The 21,024-nt window shown below is 38.9% G+C and overlaps 1 protein-coding gene and 1 long non-coding RNA gene across 4 annotated transcripts in view; one reads left to right on the top strand and one right to left on the bottom strand.

Moving 5' to 3' along the window:
• The first annotated feature begins 471 nt into the window (after window positions 1-471).
• LOC123977584 (sodium/hydrogen exchanger 2-like) lies at window positions 472-13,493 on the top strand. The gene is made up of 13 exons (XM_046060386.1): window positions 472-736; window positions 905-1,230; window positions 2,085-2,222; window positions 3,571-3,821; window positions 7,308-7,525; window positions 7,615-7,814; window positions 8,853-8,939; window positions 9,108-9,178; window positions 9,319-9,477; window positions 10,286-10,391; window positions 11,882-11,998; window positions 12,080-12,173; window positions 12,305-13,493. The coding sequence occupies exons 1-13, from the start codon at window positions 472-474 to the stop codon at window positions 12,748-12,750; spliced, it is 2,478 nt and encodes an 825-aa protein (XP_045916342.1). The 3' UTR covers window positions 12,751-13,493.
• The window catches only part of LOC123977595, a 38,519-nt gene continuing 28,909 nt past the window's right edge, over window positions 11,415-21,024 (bottom strand). For 2 of the 3 annotated variants that reach the window (XR_006826713.1, XR_006826709.1), the window contains exons 2-4: window positions 12,294-12,511; window positions 12,048-12,154; window positions 11,415-11,631 (exon numbers count right to left, since the gene is read on the bottom strand). This is a non-coding gene — a long non-coding RNA (uncharacterized LOC123977595). Of the gene's footprint in view, window positions 11,632-12,047; window positions 12,155-12,293; window positions 12,512-15,856; window positions 15,926-21,024 lie in introns of those variants that run through there. The other variant, XR_006826712.1, reaches the window with a different exon arrangement.

Genomic DNA, 21,024 nt, shown 5'->3' with positions numbered 1-21,024 from the left:
AGGTCATTTGCATAGTGATTTTCTCTGAATCAGAGCAGGAGTGGTCTAATAGGAACTCACAAACATCGTAGTGTAACTGTAACTGTTCTTTTCATGTCTTGGGCTCCACCCTTAAGGCAGGGCACACGTCACAGGTGATGTGACAAGCAGGTTCAGCAACAGGACAGATGAAGCCAGTTTTGAGTTACACATCAGACAGGATTCTGTGAAGACGGTTTAGAAAGAGCACTTTGTATCTTTAATTTTATCTTACAAAAACCCTTAAAAAATTCAGTTGAAACTTGTTTGTTTATTATTTGAATTGCTCTGGACATGGAGTGGAGTAAAGGCCTGCACGACACCTGTTACTGTAGTTTTTTATTGGCTCCAGTCTACTGAAAATACTTTTTGTTTTAAATGCCTTGGAACTTATATCTTCAGTGTTTCATGACTTGCTCTGGAAATACTTGAGATCTGTGTTGACCAGTGGAAATGGGGACCTCTGCTTTGTTTGCAGTCAGGACTGAGAGAGGAGCCTGTTGTTTGCTTCTGCTCCTTGTGCTCTGCGGCGTGGGAGGGAAATGTGAGCTTCAGGAATCCAAACCTGCGGCCGGTGTCAAACATACTCACAAAGAACACCAGGCCTTCCCAAATAAGGAGAAGCCAAGCTTTCCTGTGTTCTCGATGAACTACCATCAGATCCAGGTCCCCTTTGAGTTTACACTTTGGATACTGCTGGCCTCTCTTGCCAAAATTGGTATGTTTGGATGAAACACATGTGTTGAGTTTTATGTTTGTGCATAAAGAAAGAGGGTTTGTATCAGAATAATTGCAGAAACATTGCTTTGTATAACATATATAGCCTTAATATTGGGGGCTGAAGGCCATCACAAGAGCTCAGAGATCAGTCTTTTCTTCTCTCCAGGTTTCCACATTTACCATAAAATCACTGTCTGGATCCCAGAGTCCTGCCTCATTATTGCCATCGGCCTCATCGTTGGTGGCATCATACACTCGGTCAAAGAGATACCCCCTGCTGTGCTAAGCTCAAACATCTTCATTCTCTTCATGCTCCCACCCATGGCCCTCGACAACAGCTACTTCATGCCCACAAGGCTGTTCTTCGAAAACGCCGGCACGGTGCTGTGGTACTCGGTGGTTGGAACTATGTGGAACAGTATCGGCATTGGGCTTTCCCTCTTCGCCATCTGCCAGTTTGAGGTGTTTGAAATTCAAGACATAACCCTGCAGGTCAGTTAAAGTCCCAGGAAGAGCAAGAGTGTGTGCATCAGTTTGATCCCAGCTCAAGACCCTGGGTTTTCACTAAGTGGTTTCCTCTGATTGAAATGTCAAAGGTGATGTTTGTGTGTTTTTGATGCAATGTGTGGTATTTACATGTGAGAATTGATCCATTTAGTAGCTGTTCTGGAGCTTTCAATCATGTCAGATCATCATTATATGTGATATGACTGAAAGCTGTTGTTTCCAAGGTCACAAGTAAATGTTAAAACATCAAAGAAACTTGTTTAATGAAATGTATGGGGTTGATTGTTCTCATGTAGTATGTATGATGCTTTGGCAATATTGTTGTTACATATTCGTGCCAATAAAGCTAATTTGAATTGAATTGAAAACTGTTCTGAAAATGTGGAAATTTAAACATCTACAATACCACGACAACTTGGCAAATTCTATTTGCTGGTGAAGACCCTGCGGTATGATCTGAAGCTCCAGAGCTACTAAATGTACTGATGAAGCACTCTTTGGTTTGCTTAGTATGCATGTTGCTGTCATGCTGCATTGTCCTTACAGTGAGATATGTCAATCCATTTATTTACCAATTATAACCAAAAGAAAATCTCTGACAATAAAACCTAACTAAAGCCAGTCCTTACATGGTCAAAAACCATGTAAGGACCGTAACCAACCGTGCACCTTGTGGAGAAACGTAGCAAATAATTGAGACATTTCAGTATCTCTTAAGAAAATGTTTTAATAAACTTGACTGCTTTGACATGATAGAAAAGGCACTCTAAATGTTAATTAATAATTTTGGTCCCAAAACCTGACAGAGGGAATAAACCTTTCCACTCACTTCCCTGCAGGACAACTTGCTGTTTGCCTCCATCATCTCAGCTGTGGACACCATGGCTGCGCTGAATGTGTTTGAGGACACTGGAGTCAATGAGCAGATATATATAGTCATATTTGGAGAGGGACTCTTCAACGATGCTGTCACTTTGGTGAGTTCAGGGTATGTGTGTTTTTGTTTGTGTGGATTGTTTCTATAAAACTAGACTGTGGAATAGTCGTCAGAATCAGAATCAGCTTTATTGCCAGGTATGTGTACACATACGAGGAATTTGACTCTGGATTGTACAATGCTCACGATGTGCTTACTTATACAATAATACCATAGATACAGTAATCAAATCAAACACAGGCTAAAGTATAGAGAACACATATATACACACTATAAACAAAAATAGACAAACAGATTGAGACAATAGTAGAATGCAGGAGAAAATTATTATAACCATTAATATTATTATTATGTACATGTCGGAGGTGGATGTAATACACAGGTGCACATACACATACATGCATACATGTACACAGTGTGATGAGTTCAAATAATGGAATAAATAAGTATTATGTGCAGGTGTTATGTACATGAGGTAGGTAGATTTGGTATACAGTATATACAATATGACAATATGAACAGTATGAACAGCTTTGAAATGGAGAATGATGAATAAATAAATAAAAGGTAAGTGGTAGCCAGTAAACAGGAATCATTGCACAGGAATGGTTCCTGACATTGTGAGTCAGAATCAGCTGTTCATCAGAGTGATGGCTTGTTGGAAGAAACTGTTCCTAAGTCTGTTGGTCATAGATTACATATAAGCAGGGTAAAGAATTATTCTTGTGATTTGAGCCTAGAAGTCCACAGGATATTGTTATATCATCATCACAAGTTAAATATAACATCTTCCTCCCTGACAGAGACAGAGTGCATATAATGAATGCCTCCAGGTCATCATATTCACATTAACCACTAATAGTTTAGATGCAAAGTATAAAGTAAAACAAAGTAAACCGATTTTTTACTGGGCTACAATTTGAGCTCCAACTTGTTTATATAGGCTATATTTGTTTACAGTTTGATAAATTAGCACCATTAAAAACATGCTGAATTAGCTATCCGCACCATGTACGCATGGATTTACAGACAACTATCACCGGATTACCTTGATACTGAAGAAAACAAAAAAATTTATTATTCTCAGGCAAGTTCTGGAGTTATATGGTTATTATAAGGTTATATAGACCTTAATGGACATACACTTTGCAACGTGATGACATCCCCAGGACATGTAAGGCAAACTGGATCTGAGTGCCCCTGCAGTTTTCCGTCAATCTAGTTTGGCCAGTTCAACATCTACTGTTGAATGGAACTATCAACAATAATAGGCCCGCCTTTGTGTTAGCTGGGTTTCACGTGATAAGCAAGTTTAACTCATTGCTTCACTGACCATCTAACCTTGCACTGCACTGTATGTAATCTTTTTTTCTGTCTTTGTCTCCCAGGCACTTTACAGCATGTCCTCCTTTTTGGCAGACTTGCACGTTGTCGAATCCACTGATGTGTTTTTGGAATTTGCCAAGTTCTTTGTGGCGGCAATCGGCGGTGTCGTCTTCGGCCTTCTGTTTGGATTCGTGGCTGCCTTCACCACACGTTTCACCTACAATGTCTGTCAGATCGAGCCCCTCTTTGTCTTCGTGTACAGCTACCTGGCATACTTGCTGGCCGAGTGTTTTGCCTTCTCCAGCATGTTGGCGTGAGTGCAGGCCACACACAATTGTCTACAAAATACCTATTAATTTGCATCCAACAGGCACTGGTGGACAAAGTAATGAGATAAAAATCTTGCATTCAAAGTTTAACTTTTGCTAGTAAAAGCACAGAATTATTATAAGCAAAATATATTTAAAGTATCATAAGTTAAAACACTCATCAGGCAGACCTATGTATTAGCATGTAAGCAGACCAAAAAACTGTATGCCGAATTAGTTATTAGCACTTCCGGTCTGCAGTGTAACCACAGATGTACAGACAACTAACACTGGATTACTTTAACAATGAAGAATACTTAAAAATGTGATGATTCTCAGGTAAATTCTGGGGTTATGAGGAGTGTCTTTTTTTCTTTGATTTGTAAGTGGATTTGTGGACATACACTTCCTGTGATAATGATGTCCTGGGGAAGTGTACTCTGCTCGTGCACACATTGAGCACGAAAATGTGTTTTCTGGGAGTGGCTTTGGAGAGAGGTCTGAAAGGAGGGGCTGTGGTTTCTTTGGTTGGATACTTTCAAAATCTAGCTGTCTCTTGCTAGTTTCTCTGACATTGTCTACCCAAGCTTTAAGTCGTTAAGTAAAAAGTATTGTTTTTTTCTCAAAATTAGTGGGGGGAAATATCTGACCTTGAATTATTTGAACCTGTTTCTGAAAGAAACTGTCTTGTTTCTAGAACTTTTTCAAAATTAGAGTGAGAATCGTGAAAGACAGAACAAGGGATTGCTGCTTTAGAATCAACAAAAAGTCACCTTAATGAGACAAATCATAAAACCAGTTGACTCTTATCGAAACAGGTGGATTGATGTGTAGAAATGATGGAAAACTTTTAGGACTCAATCACAGACAACCATTACTTAGTATTATGAATACTGTGTGCAGTATGCAAAATGTTAATCTAAGTAACTCCAGTAATCACATGTAGTGGAGTGGAAGTATAAAGTAACAGAAAATAAATGTAAGTAAAAAGAACAATATTTCCCTCTAAAATGTAGTGGGGTAGATGTAGAAAGTACCTGTGTTCTTAAGTAGAATACTTACAAAGTATAAAGTTATAATCCTTCACCATCAACAAGTGTAACATCATATTATCATCACAACATGAGTGGTTGGAAAGTTAGAGCTTAGAGAAATAGCCTCATGACTATTAGTTGGCAAATTCAAACAACCAAGAAATCAATCCTTTAATTTGGAAGATTACAACCTAAGTTATTTTTTGCTTCCCTTATACAGTTAATTACAGTATAGCTTACAAACAAGAGAGACATGCTTGCTTGGCTTTTTTCCAGTAGCTACAGTACATAATGTGGTCAAGACTTTACACAAAGATATGGATCTCTATCCTCTGGACCTTTTAGACATCTGATGCCTGCCATTTGTGCAACTTGTAAAAACATGCTTTTTAACCTAGTGTGAGGTTATGCAAGTTCAAAACGTGTGACACGTGATTCACTTCCATGAAGTCCCAATTCTCTTCCATGAATTTGTAACAATGACAAAAAGTGCTCGGTCAACATTCCCGCATGGCTGTTAAAAGAACTATGTGAACACTAAAGCGGAAATGTGACAAGTTTAAACGCATTTGTTATTTGACAGCGTTAAACATTATAGGCTCAAAATATTTTTACAAGTTACCAGGGCTGGGCAGTAACTCAAGTGAAACAAATGAGTAACAAGTTTGTTGTTTTTTTAGGAATGGTAACTTTTCACATTCCTTTTTAAAACTGTATTTTTACTCTTCACTCAAGTATTTTTTTGGGCCAGTAATCTACTTTTAACCTCGCTACATTTGCCATTTATACCTTCAACACAACTAGTCTGTTATCTACAATTTTTACATTAACCAAATGAGCTGCCCTCCAAGTTGTGTTAGAGAGCTTTAACTGGTGCACTTGTACCAGATATTAATGAGCTGGACAGATGCAAACATTTAGAAAATCAGGCAAATACCTTTTCAACTCAAGGTCTGGTTTTTCACTGCTCACTGTGGTGCCACTGGAGGCTGTGTAGGAAAGCAGCCTGCACCAGAAGCAGTAGAAATACTTTCACCTCCCATTAATAGCGTATTTAGTCTAGGCAGAACAAATGTAGTCTACGAGCTGTAACATCTAAGTCAGATGATTAGTGGATTGATTCTGACATATTTAACGAATCATCTTGTTTTTCAGAGCGAGGCTTTCATTTGATGGAAATTATTTAATTTGCCTCGCTTGCTATTTGTTTTATAGCAATGTCTGGTGGCGAATGTCTTAATGTTGCCGGTGAAACTGATCTTGGCTTTCACTCAGCAGGCTACCAGCTGTTATTTATTCAGGAACAATAATTTTTGAGAAGCATAGGTAGGGAGCAAATATGGGTGGATCGAACAGTGCTGTTGTGCTTGACACATGGCGCACAGGTCTCCACTTTGTATGGATATATATAGGTGAAAGAATTAATTCTAACCATCTATGATGTTCAAATCTATTATGCTCATAGATGGGATAATCATATTATATTGGGCACCTCAGCTCTGGGAGAAGGCAAATATGCAGCGTCCTTCATATAAAGTGGTTTAGTTGTTTACATGTCCATATCAAGATAACAACAGGTCCAGACAATAATAGAAGGCTTAGGCAGCAAGTGAGTATGATATTTTAGTGATCTTAACGATTTAGAAAAGAAAAGTTATAATTGCATTAAACAGAATGCTAAATAAAAAAGCAGGTGAACAGTTTCAAGTTCCTGGGAATCAGCATCACAGAGAACCTGACATGGTCATCTCACATCTCCACGCTGGTGAAGAAAGTTCAGAAACGACTGTATTTCTTGAGGAAATTCCCACGCCAAGTTCTTGTCAGCTTTTACAGAGGAGCAATAGAAAGCAACCAGACGAGAAACATCATAAACTTGCATGGGATGTGCACGGCCCAGGAACGGAGGGCTCTGCAGCGGGTGATTAAAACTGCTCAGAAGATCATTGGTACCCATCTCCCGAGCATCAGTGATATCAGTGAGGTGATGTGCCTACGCAGAGCCCAAAGGATAGTAAAGGACAGTACCCACCCAGCCACAGCCTGTTCACCCTGCTGCCTTCTGGGAAGAGACATGGATGTTTCTGCTGCCACACCACCAGACTGTAGAACAGCTTTTTCCGACTTTCCGACTTTTAAACCCTAATTCATCCACAGCACTGCTCATAATTGCTTCTATATTAATGTATATTGTCTGCTAAGTAGCAGAGGGAGTTACAAAACTCAATTTCACTCTATAACTTGTTATATTGTGACTATAAACCTACCTACGTACCTAAAATGAGAGATAAACATGAAAAGCAAAGTGCATTCCCTAGAAATAACCCCGTTGCACAGTGGCTGTTTTTAACCTGATGCACAGAGGATTCCAAAAAGAGAATCCTGACCAAAGATTTTGGGTTTATTTGCAGGGCTATAAGCAAATGCTTAATCACACACTTTTATCCCTCCTTGCAGCATTACAACATGTGCCATAACCATGAAGTACTACGTGGAGGAGAATGTATCCCAGAGATCCTGCACCACCATCCACCATGTTGTCAAGATAATGGCCGCCATATCCGAAATCATTATCTTCTTCTTTCTGGGTGTTGTTACCATAACAGCTGAACACGAGTGGAACTGGGCCTACATCCTGTTTACGCTGCTGTTTTCGTTCCTCTGGAGAGGAATTGGTGAGAACTAAGAAGATCCTAACAAACTCTGTCCCCTTCCCCTAAGTCATCCCATATCACTCTTATTTTCTTCACACTTTGTCTTGCAGGCATTCTGGTGCTGACCCAGATCATCAACCCATTCCGCACCAGCCGGTTCTCTTTCAAGGACCAGTTCAGCTTCTCCTACGGAAGCCTGCGAGGGGCAATCTGCTTCGGCCTGGTCTTCACTTTGCCCAGTAACATCAGGAGAAAGAACCTGTTTGTCACTACTTCAGTTGTCATCATTATATTCAATGTTTTCATACAGGTGAGACCTTTGGCAGGAAACTCAACTTTGCTTAATATGGAAGATATGGAAGATTTAGATGGCTCAAATAAAAACAAATCAAACACAGAAGTAAAGTGAGCAATAATATACATTGTTATATGTATTTCTTTTTTAAGCTTGCATTTGATTAAATGAAAAACACAAGTTGAAAGGACAATTATTTAGTTTTGCTGGAAATTGTTGGAGAGTTATTAAAGACAAAAGCTAAATAATTCTCCTTATAACACATTTTTCATTTAATTATGACCGTAAATGTATACATAAAAATGGAAATTAACAATGCACTTTGCATTTCAGTTTATTTCTTTGCTTGATTTTATTTTATTTAGGCATTTTAAATCTCCCGTATATGAGAGGACTTTGATGGGCAGTTTTTATAAGCTAAAAAAGTTCATAATGTGCATTAGTCCTATGATATTGGTTACCTTTCCATGGCCCTTTCTCTTGCCCAAGGCATACTGGGATCAGCTAGTATCGCAATATGTTTCATATATGAATTTGAATTTGGTTTTGTCAAAATCCAAAAAGTAAACAATTACTGTAGCACCCCCTATGTTAAAATGTGCAATTTGAAAAATGCAACATCTGGAGACATACATATATCATTCTTCTAATCAAATTAAGCGCAAATTCAGTTAAAGTTATTTTAGCAGCTAGAGAGCCAGATATTTCCCCCAGCAGATGGAGGAGACCAAAAACCGAGCTAAAAGAGAGAGAATGTTGGACACAAACACAACTCCAAATGAATGATCATCTTGCTTTGTAACTGCTGGCTGTGTAAATATTTCGCCACATCAACTTAAAGATGATGATGTGTTAATAATAGTGTTCACAACTTGTTTCTGTATAAACCAAACAAAATAACACAGTGGAAAACATTAAAACTGAATAACACAACACAGAGTTTTTACAAACCCTTCTTAAATGTCCTATCTAAGTGCTAATAATTGGTGTATTTACATCTATACATGAATGAGCAGCTTCTGTGGCCCTTTATATATTTTGTTTTCTTTCCAGGGCATCAGCATCCGTCCCATAGTAGAATACATATACACCAGCAGAACCAAGAAAGACCTGAACATCAGCGCTGAGGTTCACACCAGGGCAAGTATCAGCTCTCACTATAATGCAGCTGTTTGTCCATTCATCTGCATTGCTTTCCCTTCTTACCTTTAAAATATTTTTAATTCTTATTTTTAATGGATTTTGTCTCCAGCTGGTGAATTACATTAACTGTTCCGGGATGTGTGTGTTTGCTTGTGTTTTGTCCAGCTGCTGGAACACATTGCTTGTGGTCTTGAGGACGTGTGTGGACAATGGAGCCACCATTACTGGAAAGACAAGTAGGATCTACCTATCTGTCTGTTCAATAGTTAGATTTTAGAAAAACAGCACAACTTAAAAAAATGTATTAATTTTGATCAACATCAAGATCACAAAGCTTGATAGATCAGTGGTGTTTATTCTTTTGTCTTTGTGTCAGGTTAAAGAAGTTTAACGACCGTTTTTTGAGGCGCATTCTGCTCCGAGACAAGTCCAGCATGTTGTCTTTGTATAAGAAACTGGAGCTGCAGAATGCCATGGAGTTACTGGACACACCTATTGGAGACGTGAGCACAGCGCCATCTACTGTTTCTCCACAGTAAGTTCTACAGCCTGATTTGTTTTGTCCTGTATTATTAATACTTTAATACTTTTTAAGTATAATCAGGAAAGTGTACTCATTGTATTAAAAGTAAAAGTACTCAAAGCAGAAAAAATTTCCCTTGTGACTAATTGAATTATTTTTACTCATAAAAAAGCAGGATTGTACTGTTTACTGTGTAATACTTATTAAATTATTATTAAATGCAACAAATTTTCACATTTGGTAAGGTAGAACCATGAAACGTTTTAAATAGTTAAACTGTTACATCCAAGCATATTTCATAAACTCTTCATATGTTTAAAAAAAAAAAGATTTTTGCAAAAGTACCTAAAGCTGACACATAAATAAAAATAATAATTATAAATAAAAAGTACAATATTAGAAGTAGCATGAATGGAAATACTCAAGTAAAGTACATCAAAATTGTACTTGTGTAATTGTACATTCCTCCACTGATAATGTCTGTATTTGCTAATATTTGCATAAATTGTTTTGAACTTTGAAACCAAAGAGCTACAACCTTTCAACCAAAAAGTTATACTTTTTATTGCTGCTTATTAGAGATGTACTAGTCAATGTACTGAAACTGTATCTGCTTACTAAGTGTCAGTATGACTGCATCAGCTAAATGCATGAAACTAAATCTAATTTGCCTGCAGCCGCTGATGATGCTGTTTTCCCATCAGATGGAAATCTTTATCCTCTCCTAATTGCCACCCATCTTAATGTCGATAGTAATTGCAAAACATTACATTCAAGCAATATCTCTCATTCACCGTTCATTGCGCTCGCCTCATATCAGCAGCGAGAGGAGGGATGCGTCTCGACCGAGGAAAACGTTCCTGGCTGCTGACGTGAGGAAAATGTACGACATCCTGTCTAAGAACATGTACAAGGTCAGACAGAAGGTAAATACAACACTTGCAAGGACACCTATATGAGATGTGGCCAATTATATTATGTCTTGTGCTGATTTAATAGGATTTAATACCATTTCACTACTTAAATTCCTGATGACTACAAGTTAGCGATAAGTAGTGATACATTTAACTTTGGTTGACAAATTCATGATTAAAGCAACCTCATGAAAAATAAACTTATTTTAAATTGGTCACACTTAATAAAACAACACTGTCATGGTCACGGCCGTGACTGCAAGGGTCCTTGTGTTTTCTCTCCCTTCCCCTGCTATTCTTGTCTGTGTCTGTGTCTGTACGTGGGAGTGGTGATCTCCACTCTCTCTCTCCGGCCTCCCTGTCTGCTATTCAAGCACACCAGGTTCTCATCACGCTGCTGTTTATCTACACCGGTACTTCACCCTCTCATCGCCAGGCTGTTCAGTCTGCAATACTCTGGTAGCTACCTCTCAGGACTTCCTCACGTTTTTTGTAGCTTTACTCATGAATATTCTGTTGTGTTATTCAGCTACTTAATTCGGTGTTTCTTTGTGCTTTAGGAACACACTCACCTGAGTGCCTGCTAGTTCTCAACCTGCCTCTCCAAAGCAACGCCCGCAGGCCACGCCAACCTCTCTCATTCATCCAGCCTGCTCTTCCACTCACTGCTTACAAGCTTCTGCCTTCCCCAGAAACATCTCAGCTCTCTCCATCTCCACTACCCGCTCCTCTTTACAATAAAAATCTCTTTTTAATTATTATTCTCAGTTGCCTGTGTCTGCTTCTGGGTCCAACATCTGTAAAACCTAACAAATACATTTTTGAAACTAGTATTTTGTGTTATGTGAGCATGACTTTTTACAGTTTTGAGCAAACATCACTCAAACAAGACGAAATAGTGCATTTGTCGAAAATCACTATTTTCAGTGGCAGGTGAATCCACACTTGATGCTCTAGTGAGTATCTGGGGCAACAGGTCGGTGTATGTGGGATTGCGTCAAAATAATCTACAGTGTGTGTTTTTCTTTTCTTTCTTACAGTTATTTTTTGGGGCTTTTTGTGCCTTTATTTGAGATAGGACAGATGAGAGACAGGAAATGTGGGAGTGAGAGAGGGGACGACATGCAGCAAAGGGCTGCGAGTCAGTCTAAAACCTGGGCCGCTGCAGCAAGGACTCTGGTCTTTGTACATTGGTCACATGCTCTAGCGGTGAGCTACCCGGCGCCTCAGTTCATTGGTTTTCAATTGAGCTCTGTGGCACAGAGGAAGAAGCTTTATCAGGCTTTGATACACAAGAAATACTTAGCTGGATCAATTAATTGTTGGTTTTAGTCTTTTAAATGGATTTGTTGACACAAGATCAATAAATGATTCATATTTAAAGGAGCACAGTTATTGTTATGTCAGGGCTTGTCAGCATGAATTCAATTTAATATTCCAACCTATGTATGTAGATAGCATTTATGTTCAGCTCTCACCAAATACGTTTCCATGTTTTCCAGACAATGACTTACACCAACAAATACAATCTGCCCGACAACAGCCAAACCAGGGAGATTCTGATTCGCCGTCACACGAGCATCCGAAGCAGCGTCCGTGCTGGAAGTTTCCGCCACCTGGTGGGTTTCTGTTATAGAAGACTTAAAAAATATGTTTTTTTATCCCTACCTGTGTTACCTTCACTCTTTCTCCTCTTCCAGGCTGAAGAAAACGTCCCCAGGTCTCAAAAGTACTATTCCCTCCAACCTGGACAAGATCTGGAGACTGGCTTTGCCCTTAGAAGGAATAGTCATGGTTAATACAAATTTAATTTGGTCAGATAAATAAATCACAGTCTTTGTTCACTTTAAATTAATTGGTTATAAAAAAAACAAAATCAAAAATTGTTTTACAATAAACTAAATGCTCAAATACTATTATTTTAGGTGGTGGTAGTGACGTGTCCCAACTCTCAGCCTGTCTCCAGTCCTCTGGTGTGGCGCCACGCTCCTCATCCCGCGCTCAGCTTCCCATGAGGAGGTTGAACACCATCGAGGAGTCTGGAAGTGCAGGTGAGCTGTCAGCCATTTCGGCCAACCCACATTCACTCTCTCCTGGGGTAGATGAGGTGAGGGGTCCTGGAAGCCTGGAGTCTGAAGGCAGGAGAGCACCAGTTATTACACCCAGGAGGCGCTCTTCGGCTCGGGTAGACGGAGACGAAGATCCCACTGACTCTGAATGTACAGGAGAACAGGAGCAACCAGTGCATCCTCCCCAGCTCCCACCACCTCGTGGCTGGGTACCCGAGAACCAGGATCCCAGAGAAAATGGGACAGGAAACGCCCTACTTAGACACTCGTCACAGGGGTCTCGAGGCTCAGAGAGACCATGAACAAGGACAAAATGATCTTAACACAAAGGTCAAATTAGCTAATTGTAAACTTTGAACTGTAAAACAGAGTGTGGTTGGAAAGAGTTTTTATAATTATAATCACATCATGTTTTCTGCCTCTTTCTTAACTATGTTGTTTTGCCCACTGATGTTTGACTCAAGCAGTGTTGTTATTTCTACCTCATAAAATCTTTCCCAGAGAAATTTGTATAGTAAAAACGACAATGCAATATGATGTGCAGTACAACTACCTATACATATTACCATGTTCTCCACTGGTACCAGAGATGGGCACTCAATTTAGACTCAAGTCGAGACTTGACTTGAGACTTGACTCGGACTCGAGATTTGGGAATCCTAAACAATCTTTATTTTTGTCTGACGAGCTGAATGTCATTACCTTCCTTATTATCGTGTGTGACCTTATGCATCCGGTGCGCTCAGCCATGTGAGCACACCCGCAGCTGCTGTGCCATTTGTCATAACCTTTGGCTATAATAATGCTGCATTCATCTACTCCTCAGACGGTCCCATTTCCCGAGTTGGGAGATCGTTCTTAATGTGGAAACAACATGGACGTTTTTGTATAGTGTCTGGATGATTGGTTATGTATGTGATGTTGCTACCAAAGTATACAGAAACAGTTTAACGCTTAGTGATTTTGTCCCAGATTTGTTCCTGCACCAGTCGACTACATTTTCTAAAACCACGAAAATATTGCTTTACCTGACTTAGAATTTTGTTACTATGTTACTCTATGTGGGCAGGAACTAACTGTTATGATACTACATGATAGAAATGAAAGAAATTACACAATTTCGGAGGTGTCGTTCCAACTTGAGGGGGCATTCAAGTCAATTTTACCGGGGGGGAACTAATTTTTCCCGATTATTCTGACACATGAACACAGGGTTACTTCACACAAGGCCCAAACAAAACAGTTGCTAAATGCAACACCAAAATAAGCATGCTGGATCAAACACATCAAACTTTATCAGGCACCTGGAAACACACGCGGATAGGTGGGTCACCTGAACGGTTAGTAAACATCAGCTATCTAATGTTAGCTTGCTACCAGCTTTGTAGCTAAGCAAAGTTAACTTGATTAGACTGCTTTTCGCAGAATAGAAAGAAAAGATGAGAGAGTGAGTTGCTTGCTGGCTTTGCCATGACTATAAAAATGTTCGGCTAATGTAATCATCCACGTTCTGCTGCCACCATCTGCTGGCTAATGTTAAAAGACAATGAAATTAAATTAAATTCATTAATTTAATGTAATTACTTTAATTTAATCCAGTGAATTAAAATAATTCACTGGATTAAATTGTACTGTTTGTACTGCTTAAGTACAATTTTGAGGTACTTGAGTCTTCCGATTTTATGCAAACCGTTTTACCATTGTTATGACCTGGCTTGTTAAGGAGAGCAGTAACATATGATTGGGATTGAAAATGGAGCTGGAAAACAACAACTGGAATGGTTCTGGTTAATGCTGATGAGTTTAATTAACCACGGGAGCGCTTGCACAAGAAATACAAAAAAAGAAGAGCTGTACAGGTGCTGACAAACAGCCGTTAAACAAAATAAAACAAAAGAGGGTCTTATCCCAAAGACAGTTAACACTAGAACCGCCAGGGTTCGTTGTAGCCTATAAATATAAGAGCAATAGCGGGTAAAATTTAGCGGTCCTTAATAAATAACTCAATGTCTTGAGTAGGCTAGAAATACAGTGTTTTGTGATTATTTCTGCTACATGTTGCTCCAACACACTTTGGGAAACATTCAGCACCTTGGCTGTGCATTTCCTATAAACACCATCCCCATATTTCAGGCATTTACAGAATGTTTATTCTATTTTATTCATTGTCTTCACCGTGCAGGTTGATCGCTTGGGCTGCGCATCTGTGAAGGGCACGTTCACACGCGGCGGCTCTTTTATAGATGTTATAGTCTGGTTATATTCTAAACACAGCTGAATTTAAATGCAGCATACAATATACACATTTACAAAATATGACTGACTGTTGTAGTGTTTTATAGGCGGTAATAATAATAGCCTCATAATGTCAGCTAGTTCTTACTGTTCTGCTTGTTTTTTTGACTCCATCGGGCATCCAGAGAATAACACAAAAGTTTGAAAGTCCAAATAAAACGAAACGATTATTATCAATTCCAAAATTCATAGTAGATTTTTACCCAAAGGAAAAATGTTTAATGATCACTTTTACTAAAAAATACACAGCACTGGAAAAGTTATAGCTGGTCAAAAAGCACACGAGGGAGCCGCACGCTCTCTTGAAGGGACCGCAGAACACACCTCTATCACAGCGAAAAACTAGGCTACTGCAGCATTAGTTTCGATGATCATGTAGCCTACACAAAAGCTATAAGCAGCAGCTTTTATGCATGTTTACTTCATACAAGTGGATCGCTGTCAGATAATGACCCCTCAGATGCAGAATCAACCTAGGACACAGCGCTCAGCCCCCGTTATCCGACTCTCCTTCACTCACTGCGCTGAGCAAGTGTAAGGCCTGTAGTGGAAAAGGCGTTTCCAATAGCAACACAGAATGTTTATCTAAATGCGTGAAATGAACAGCGCTAAAATGACTGTATTCATCTACAGGGGGCAATTATACCCGCTGGCACTTATTATAAATGCCCATTTTTTAAATCTGGCTTTATCTTGACATTTTTTAACAATAGGGGGTGCTACATAACACACTTTTAGGAGAAGTCAAAGACTGGGGGACTTGAATATTATATTGAAACAAAGATACATACAATCAAAAAACAGCCGCAGGTAAATTTGACCTGTTGGCTCTTGGCTCAAAATACACTTGTTATATTCGAGAACAAAATAACCATAAGAAGTCAGCACCCATAAGCTCACTAAAAACGAATAAAGACAACAAACTAGCAGTTAGCCTATTAGTGATGTGCGGATCGGTATTGATATTTCTGACATCAACGTTTCTTGCTCTAGGATCGATACTAATATAAAAGGTTCGATATCTAAACACAGTCATTTAGAGTGAGTGTGTTTTATCATAAATATCTTACGGTCACACAGATGGTCTAATTATACTCGGTTGATAGGAACTACCTCTCCTTCGGCCTGTCAAAGTCATACTTTTGCTACGGCTCTGTGACGGAGCTCCTTTGAAGTCAGCCGCTGCAGCCCTTTGCCTTTACATTTCCCACGATTGAAAACTGACTATGGCTCACTGTAAAAGCAGTCACGTCTTCCTGTATTTTAGCTGTGAAGGTAATAATGACGCTGTGAGTGATGTGTGTGCAAAGACGGCAAACTTCGCTAAACATCTGAGATTAAGTCAGTAATACAATGATGTTATGAAGCGGCAGTTCTGAGCAGGATATTTTTATTATAATTAAAGAATATGACAGTAGTTTGATGTCTTGTCATTATGCAGCCTACTCTTTATTTCCATCACATCATACAGAAGGGGGAGGAGGGGGGGTCCCATTAAACTAAAAAGTACACCTGGTAGCCTACACTACAACAAAACAAAGTGAATTACAAGGACCTCTGTACTGACTGAAGCCACTCTGACAGGCAACACTATGAAATATAAACACTTTCTAAACTAAACACGATGACATGCAACTCAACAGTAACACAGACTGATCACTGATTCACAGCCATGCTGAAATGTGGACACACAAGCTATTTAGCAGCTGGGGTTGATTGGAGACTTCTGATTGGTAGGTTTAGTCTGACCAAAAACCGACGCCCGCGAACATCAACCAAGAAGTAGGCGGTCTCATCTCCGGAGGGACCAATCCTCGACGGGGATTCACACAGCTAGGTTTGCATAAACAGCCGAATTTCTAACGGGAACAATACAATTTATACTCTGCCTTAATACTCTGCCTAACACCATATCTTATTTCCATTATACAGTAGTTTCCAGTTGTGTTGTCACAGTATCATATAAATAATAATACATTTTCTTTTTTATCTGTGTGTTATTCCACATATGATCATCATATCGTTGTCTTATTTGTTTATGCTTCAGTCTTACATCAAACGATCTAAGATAGAGATTTCCTCTAGGATATACGTAGATCCAGTTAGATTATCTGATGCAAATGGATATGAAGTTATATTACACTATTTTATTCTACCATTTACACAGTACATTTGAAACCAGGCAGATGACTCACGGGTACTATTAAACTCAGGAAAGAGGAGATAGAGCACTAAACGCTCTCTCCCTCATTGCTATAATGTCCTTTTTTATTAGTCCATCTTACTCTCAGCCTTCCATGCCCGCTATCATCTTTCAACGTTTACATCTTTGAATCTGCCAGGCACAGAGAGCCAAAGCTATGAAATATCTATTTTCTTTCTGTACAGTGCTTTGTGATTTTCCTGTTTTTCTATGTGCTCCGAAGAAACTTGATTACACTTGAAATTCAGTCTTGAAACTGGAAAGAATGAGCAGGGCAAGGTGTTCAAAGTAATGAAATAGCACTTTGGAAACAATTTCCTAGCTTATCTGCTGACACACAGGAAATGCGTGACATTTAGTTATACATGAGTTGTATGGGTGGGCATTTTTTCAAGGTATTGGTTGGTCTCTATATTAAAAGAAAAAACCCTAAAAATTGTAAAACAAGTTACTGTAATCAAGAAAATTTTGATTTAAAAAATACTTAATAGTTAAATAATTTATATAGATAATTAAATTAAAATTTGAGTTTTCAATTTAATTTAAGTTTGCGATGGACTGGCGACCTGTCCAGGGTGTACCCCGCCTTGCGCCTGATGTCAGCTGGAATTGGCTCCAGCCCCTGTATGCAGGATAAGCGGTTGACGATGGATGGATGGATGGATTTAATTTAAGTAGTTTTGATTTAATGTAATTCAATGTATTTATTTATATTCAACTTATTTGATTTAATTGATTTATTTTAATTCAATGTATTGGATCATTTATCTGTTGATTATATTTGAATAGGCAAATTAACTAATGACTAAAGTTATCAAATAAATGTAGTGTAGTAAAAAGTACAATATTTGCTTTGAATTATAGTGGCAGAATTCTAAAGTAGCAGAAACTGCAAATACGTTAGTAAATGTACTTAGTTACATTACTTTTGAAGTTTACTCTCCAGCATCTCTAGCCAAACTCATTATCGAAGAAGAAAGATCTAACTAAAATTAATTAATATGTAGATTTTTTGTAGTGTATTTCTGCTTGCAGGCATCATTTTCCTGGAGAAAAACACATTATTTTTCTTAAAAGAAAAAACATCTTGGCATTTCATGTGAAATCGAGTATATTAGCTAACATGGAGCAAAAGTAATTCCTCATTGACTTAACTAAGTGTAACTCCCCCTATTTGGCCAACAGGCTCATCACACACCACTCTTCTTTGGAAAAGTGTTTGTCTTGATTACACTCGGCTTCCTCACCTCCTGCACAGCTTATCTAATTAAAGATGTTCCACTGCGATTAGTCGCATTTCATTATTGCAATTACTGAAAATCACCGCACTATGAAATTAACCATTTTTTGTAATGGGATAAAGAAAACACAACACGCTTTTGATAAATGCACAAATTAGAAATGTTATGATTAGTGGAACTTATGGTGAAAATATGAAGATAAATATGCAGGTTAAACTAGTGGAGAGTGCAGCAGAAACACAGAGGCATGTTAGTAAATGATACATATGTGATTTTTGAACAGGTATTTTTCTGTATTTATATTTGTTTAATTTGTATTGCCTTTTTAATGTCAGCTAAATATCCACTCATTCACTCCACTTGTCTGGCTTTGATTAAAAACAAGGATGGGAGGGGAACCACGGTGGTCACTTGGTTCAAAAGAAGCCACATTTCGGGCCCTATCTTGCACAAAGCGCAGCACAAGTGTCATTAGGTGCGTTCAAGATGACTGCGCCAGACATTCGCTAACTTGATAGTCAAACATGAGCTGCAGGCAACTGCAGGGGTGTGGTGTAAAAACCACAACATCAAGTCGGAAACATTCTACCTGCGTGAGCTTACTGTGAGCTTATAAAAACGTATGATCTTACGGCATTTGTAAAGATAACTGCCCCGAGACTAGGCAAAAGGTGGTTCCAACCCTATGCAGCCGGAGAAAAGCAAGTGCTTGCTCCTGCAAGGTTTTAATGTCACGTGATATGGTGACATTTTGCAGCGCCGGCGAAGGTCAGATACAATTTCCAACCAGCATGCCTCACGTTAAGTCAACCCTGCAAAGTGCCGCATGAAGTCAAACTCACCTATTGCTAGTTTCCAACAGACGCAGTTGTCATTTTCACGCCAAGTACCCAAGTTGTTTACAGAGCAAATGCACTTGCGCTCATCTGTGCGCCCATGGGAGTGTTGGTCTTAAAATGAGGTGTGGTCAGGCAAATCGTTGCCTATCAGACCATAACTGACACTGATGTTTGGATCGAGAATCGGCGATCAAGTCTGAAGTTGCCTTACACATTAAAGAATGATTCCCAGTCTCTTCCCCACAGTGAGGAATACAGTTTATTAATTTTATATTAGTATCAGATCGGTATTCGGCATCGACCAATAGTCGAATGGAAAAAGTCAGATCATGCATCCCTAGTCGAGACTCCCGTTGTCTCTGTTAATAATTGGTGATTTCAGGAGCAAAGGGATTGACTTCATCAGAGGGATTTACAGAATTACATGCATTAAAATATGATACATAATGTTGGTTCAAAGAGAAATGTGTATAATGAGCATGATCATTATCATACTGGAGTATATATGACCTAAAACAGAAGGATAACCTGTACGAGGAAGAGACACTGTGCAAAATTTAACAAATGAGCTCTTAAATAATGTTCTGTATAGGCAGCTATTCATCAGAGTCATTCAAAGAAGGAAAAAATAACTATACCATACCACTAACAAATACAGTCATTGTGTAGATAGACATAGGTTATTATGACAATATTGCTTCTTTTGTTTTTGTGGACGGGGTTGTCTGTGTTGCAGGATAGTGTTGTTTGTATCACTAACTAGTACTGTGATTTCATTGTTTCCCCAAAACTAAATTCTGGAAAAAAGTGACAATCCAGTGGTTAAAATAAGTGAAGAAATCATCTTTAGTTGTGACCATTTTGGTGAAATTTAATTTATACCAATAGTATTTTGTATTGTATTTATAGTATTTATTTTTATTTTAATTACTATTTTAGAGTAGCTGTGGTGCTAATGGAGATCCAAGAAATCATTGCTGATATACACATCAGCTCTGGTCCCAACACTTGAAACTTGATGTGAATACTGAATTATGTCTACTTATCAACAATCAAATTAATACACAAATGTATTTTAATTGAAACCCAACTTTTTCACTTATCCTAAAATGACTGTGCCAGTGGTGTAAGGTAGTAACAACGGGCCCCAGTGCAGGCCGTTATGATGGGCCCTTGGGCTACACTGTTACGAAGTACACACGCACACATGTTCATGTCTAGAAGGGAACCCTTAATTGGCAAATTTATGTGCCTTGCTTCCTTGTTTTGCTACGGTTTAACAACTGATAAGATTAGATGCATTAAACACCTAACCTTGTTAATTTAAAGCTCCTTAAATCGATTTCTTTCCATATTATCACATTAAATTCAACAGTTCTCTTTGTGTGCGTCTCTCTCCAACGCGTGCTGCTGCTGCGGCTGAGTTGCAGTCTCAAGTACCATCATGTGATGTATTTTAGAATCAGACTGTGTCACCTAGACTTTTGTATTTGCAAAGTACACAAGTCAAAGAGAAAATTATAAGGAGCATGGCCAATGCTGTCACTGTGAAAACACAGTGTAGGGGGTGTCCACTGTGCTGAAATGACGCAGACTTTTTCGGGCAATTTCAGTACAATAACCTCCCAAATCACGACAACCACATTCCTCTTCGACAGAGAGGCAAGACATTATGGTGAATAAGAAAGAAAAGTGGCCTACTCATAATACAACACCATGTTCTGAAAACAGGCCAGCTGAGGCGCACACACTGTTAAATACTCAGAGGCGACCTGTCCCCGAAATAATAGCAACCTTTACTCACCTATTTGAAAGGCATCTGATGAGCCTGCATTGAGCAAAATCTTTGACAATGTCCTCAGTAAACAATCTAATTTGGGAGCTTTGCGACCCTCTGCTCCTGTTCTTTTCTCTCCTGCCTCTTCTTCAAACTACTTTTATGTGTGAATAGCATGACTGCTAGCTTGCACGTGTGCTCTGCTAGTCTACTGTCAGAAT

Source organism: Micropterus dolomieu, linkage group LG01 (genome assembly GCF_021292245.1).
Source record: "Micropterus dolomieu isolate WLL.071019.BEF.003 ecotype Adirondacks linkage group LG01, ASM2129224v1, whole genome shotgun sequence".
Classification (NCBI taxonomy): Eukaryota; Metazoa; Chordata; class Actinopteri; order Centrarchiformes; family Centrarchidae; genus Micropterus; species Micropterus dolomieu.
The sequence above is the reverse complement of the archived record's forward strand: the minus strand, read 5'-3'. Positions and strand labels throughout refer to the sequence as shown.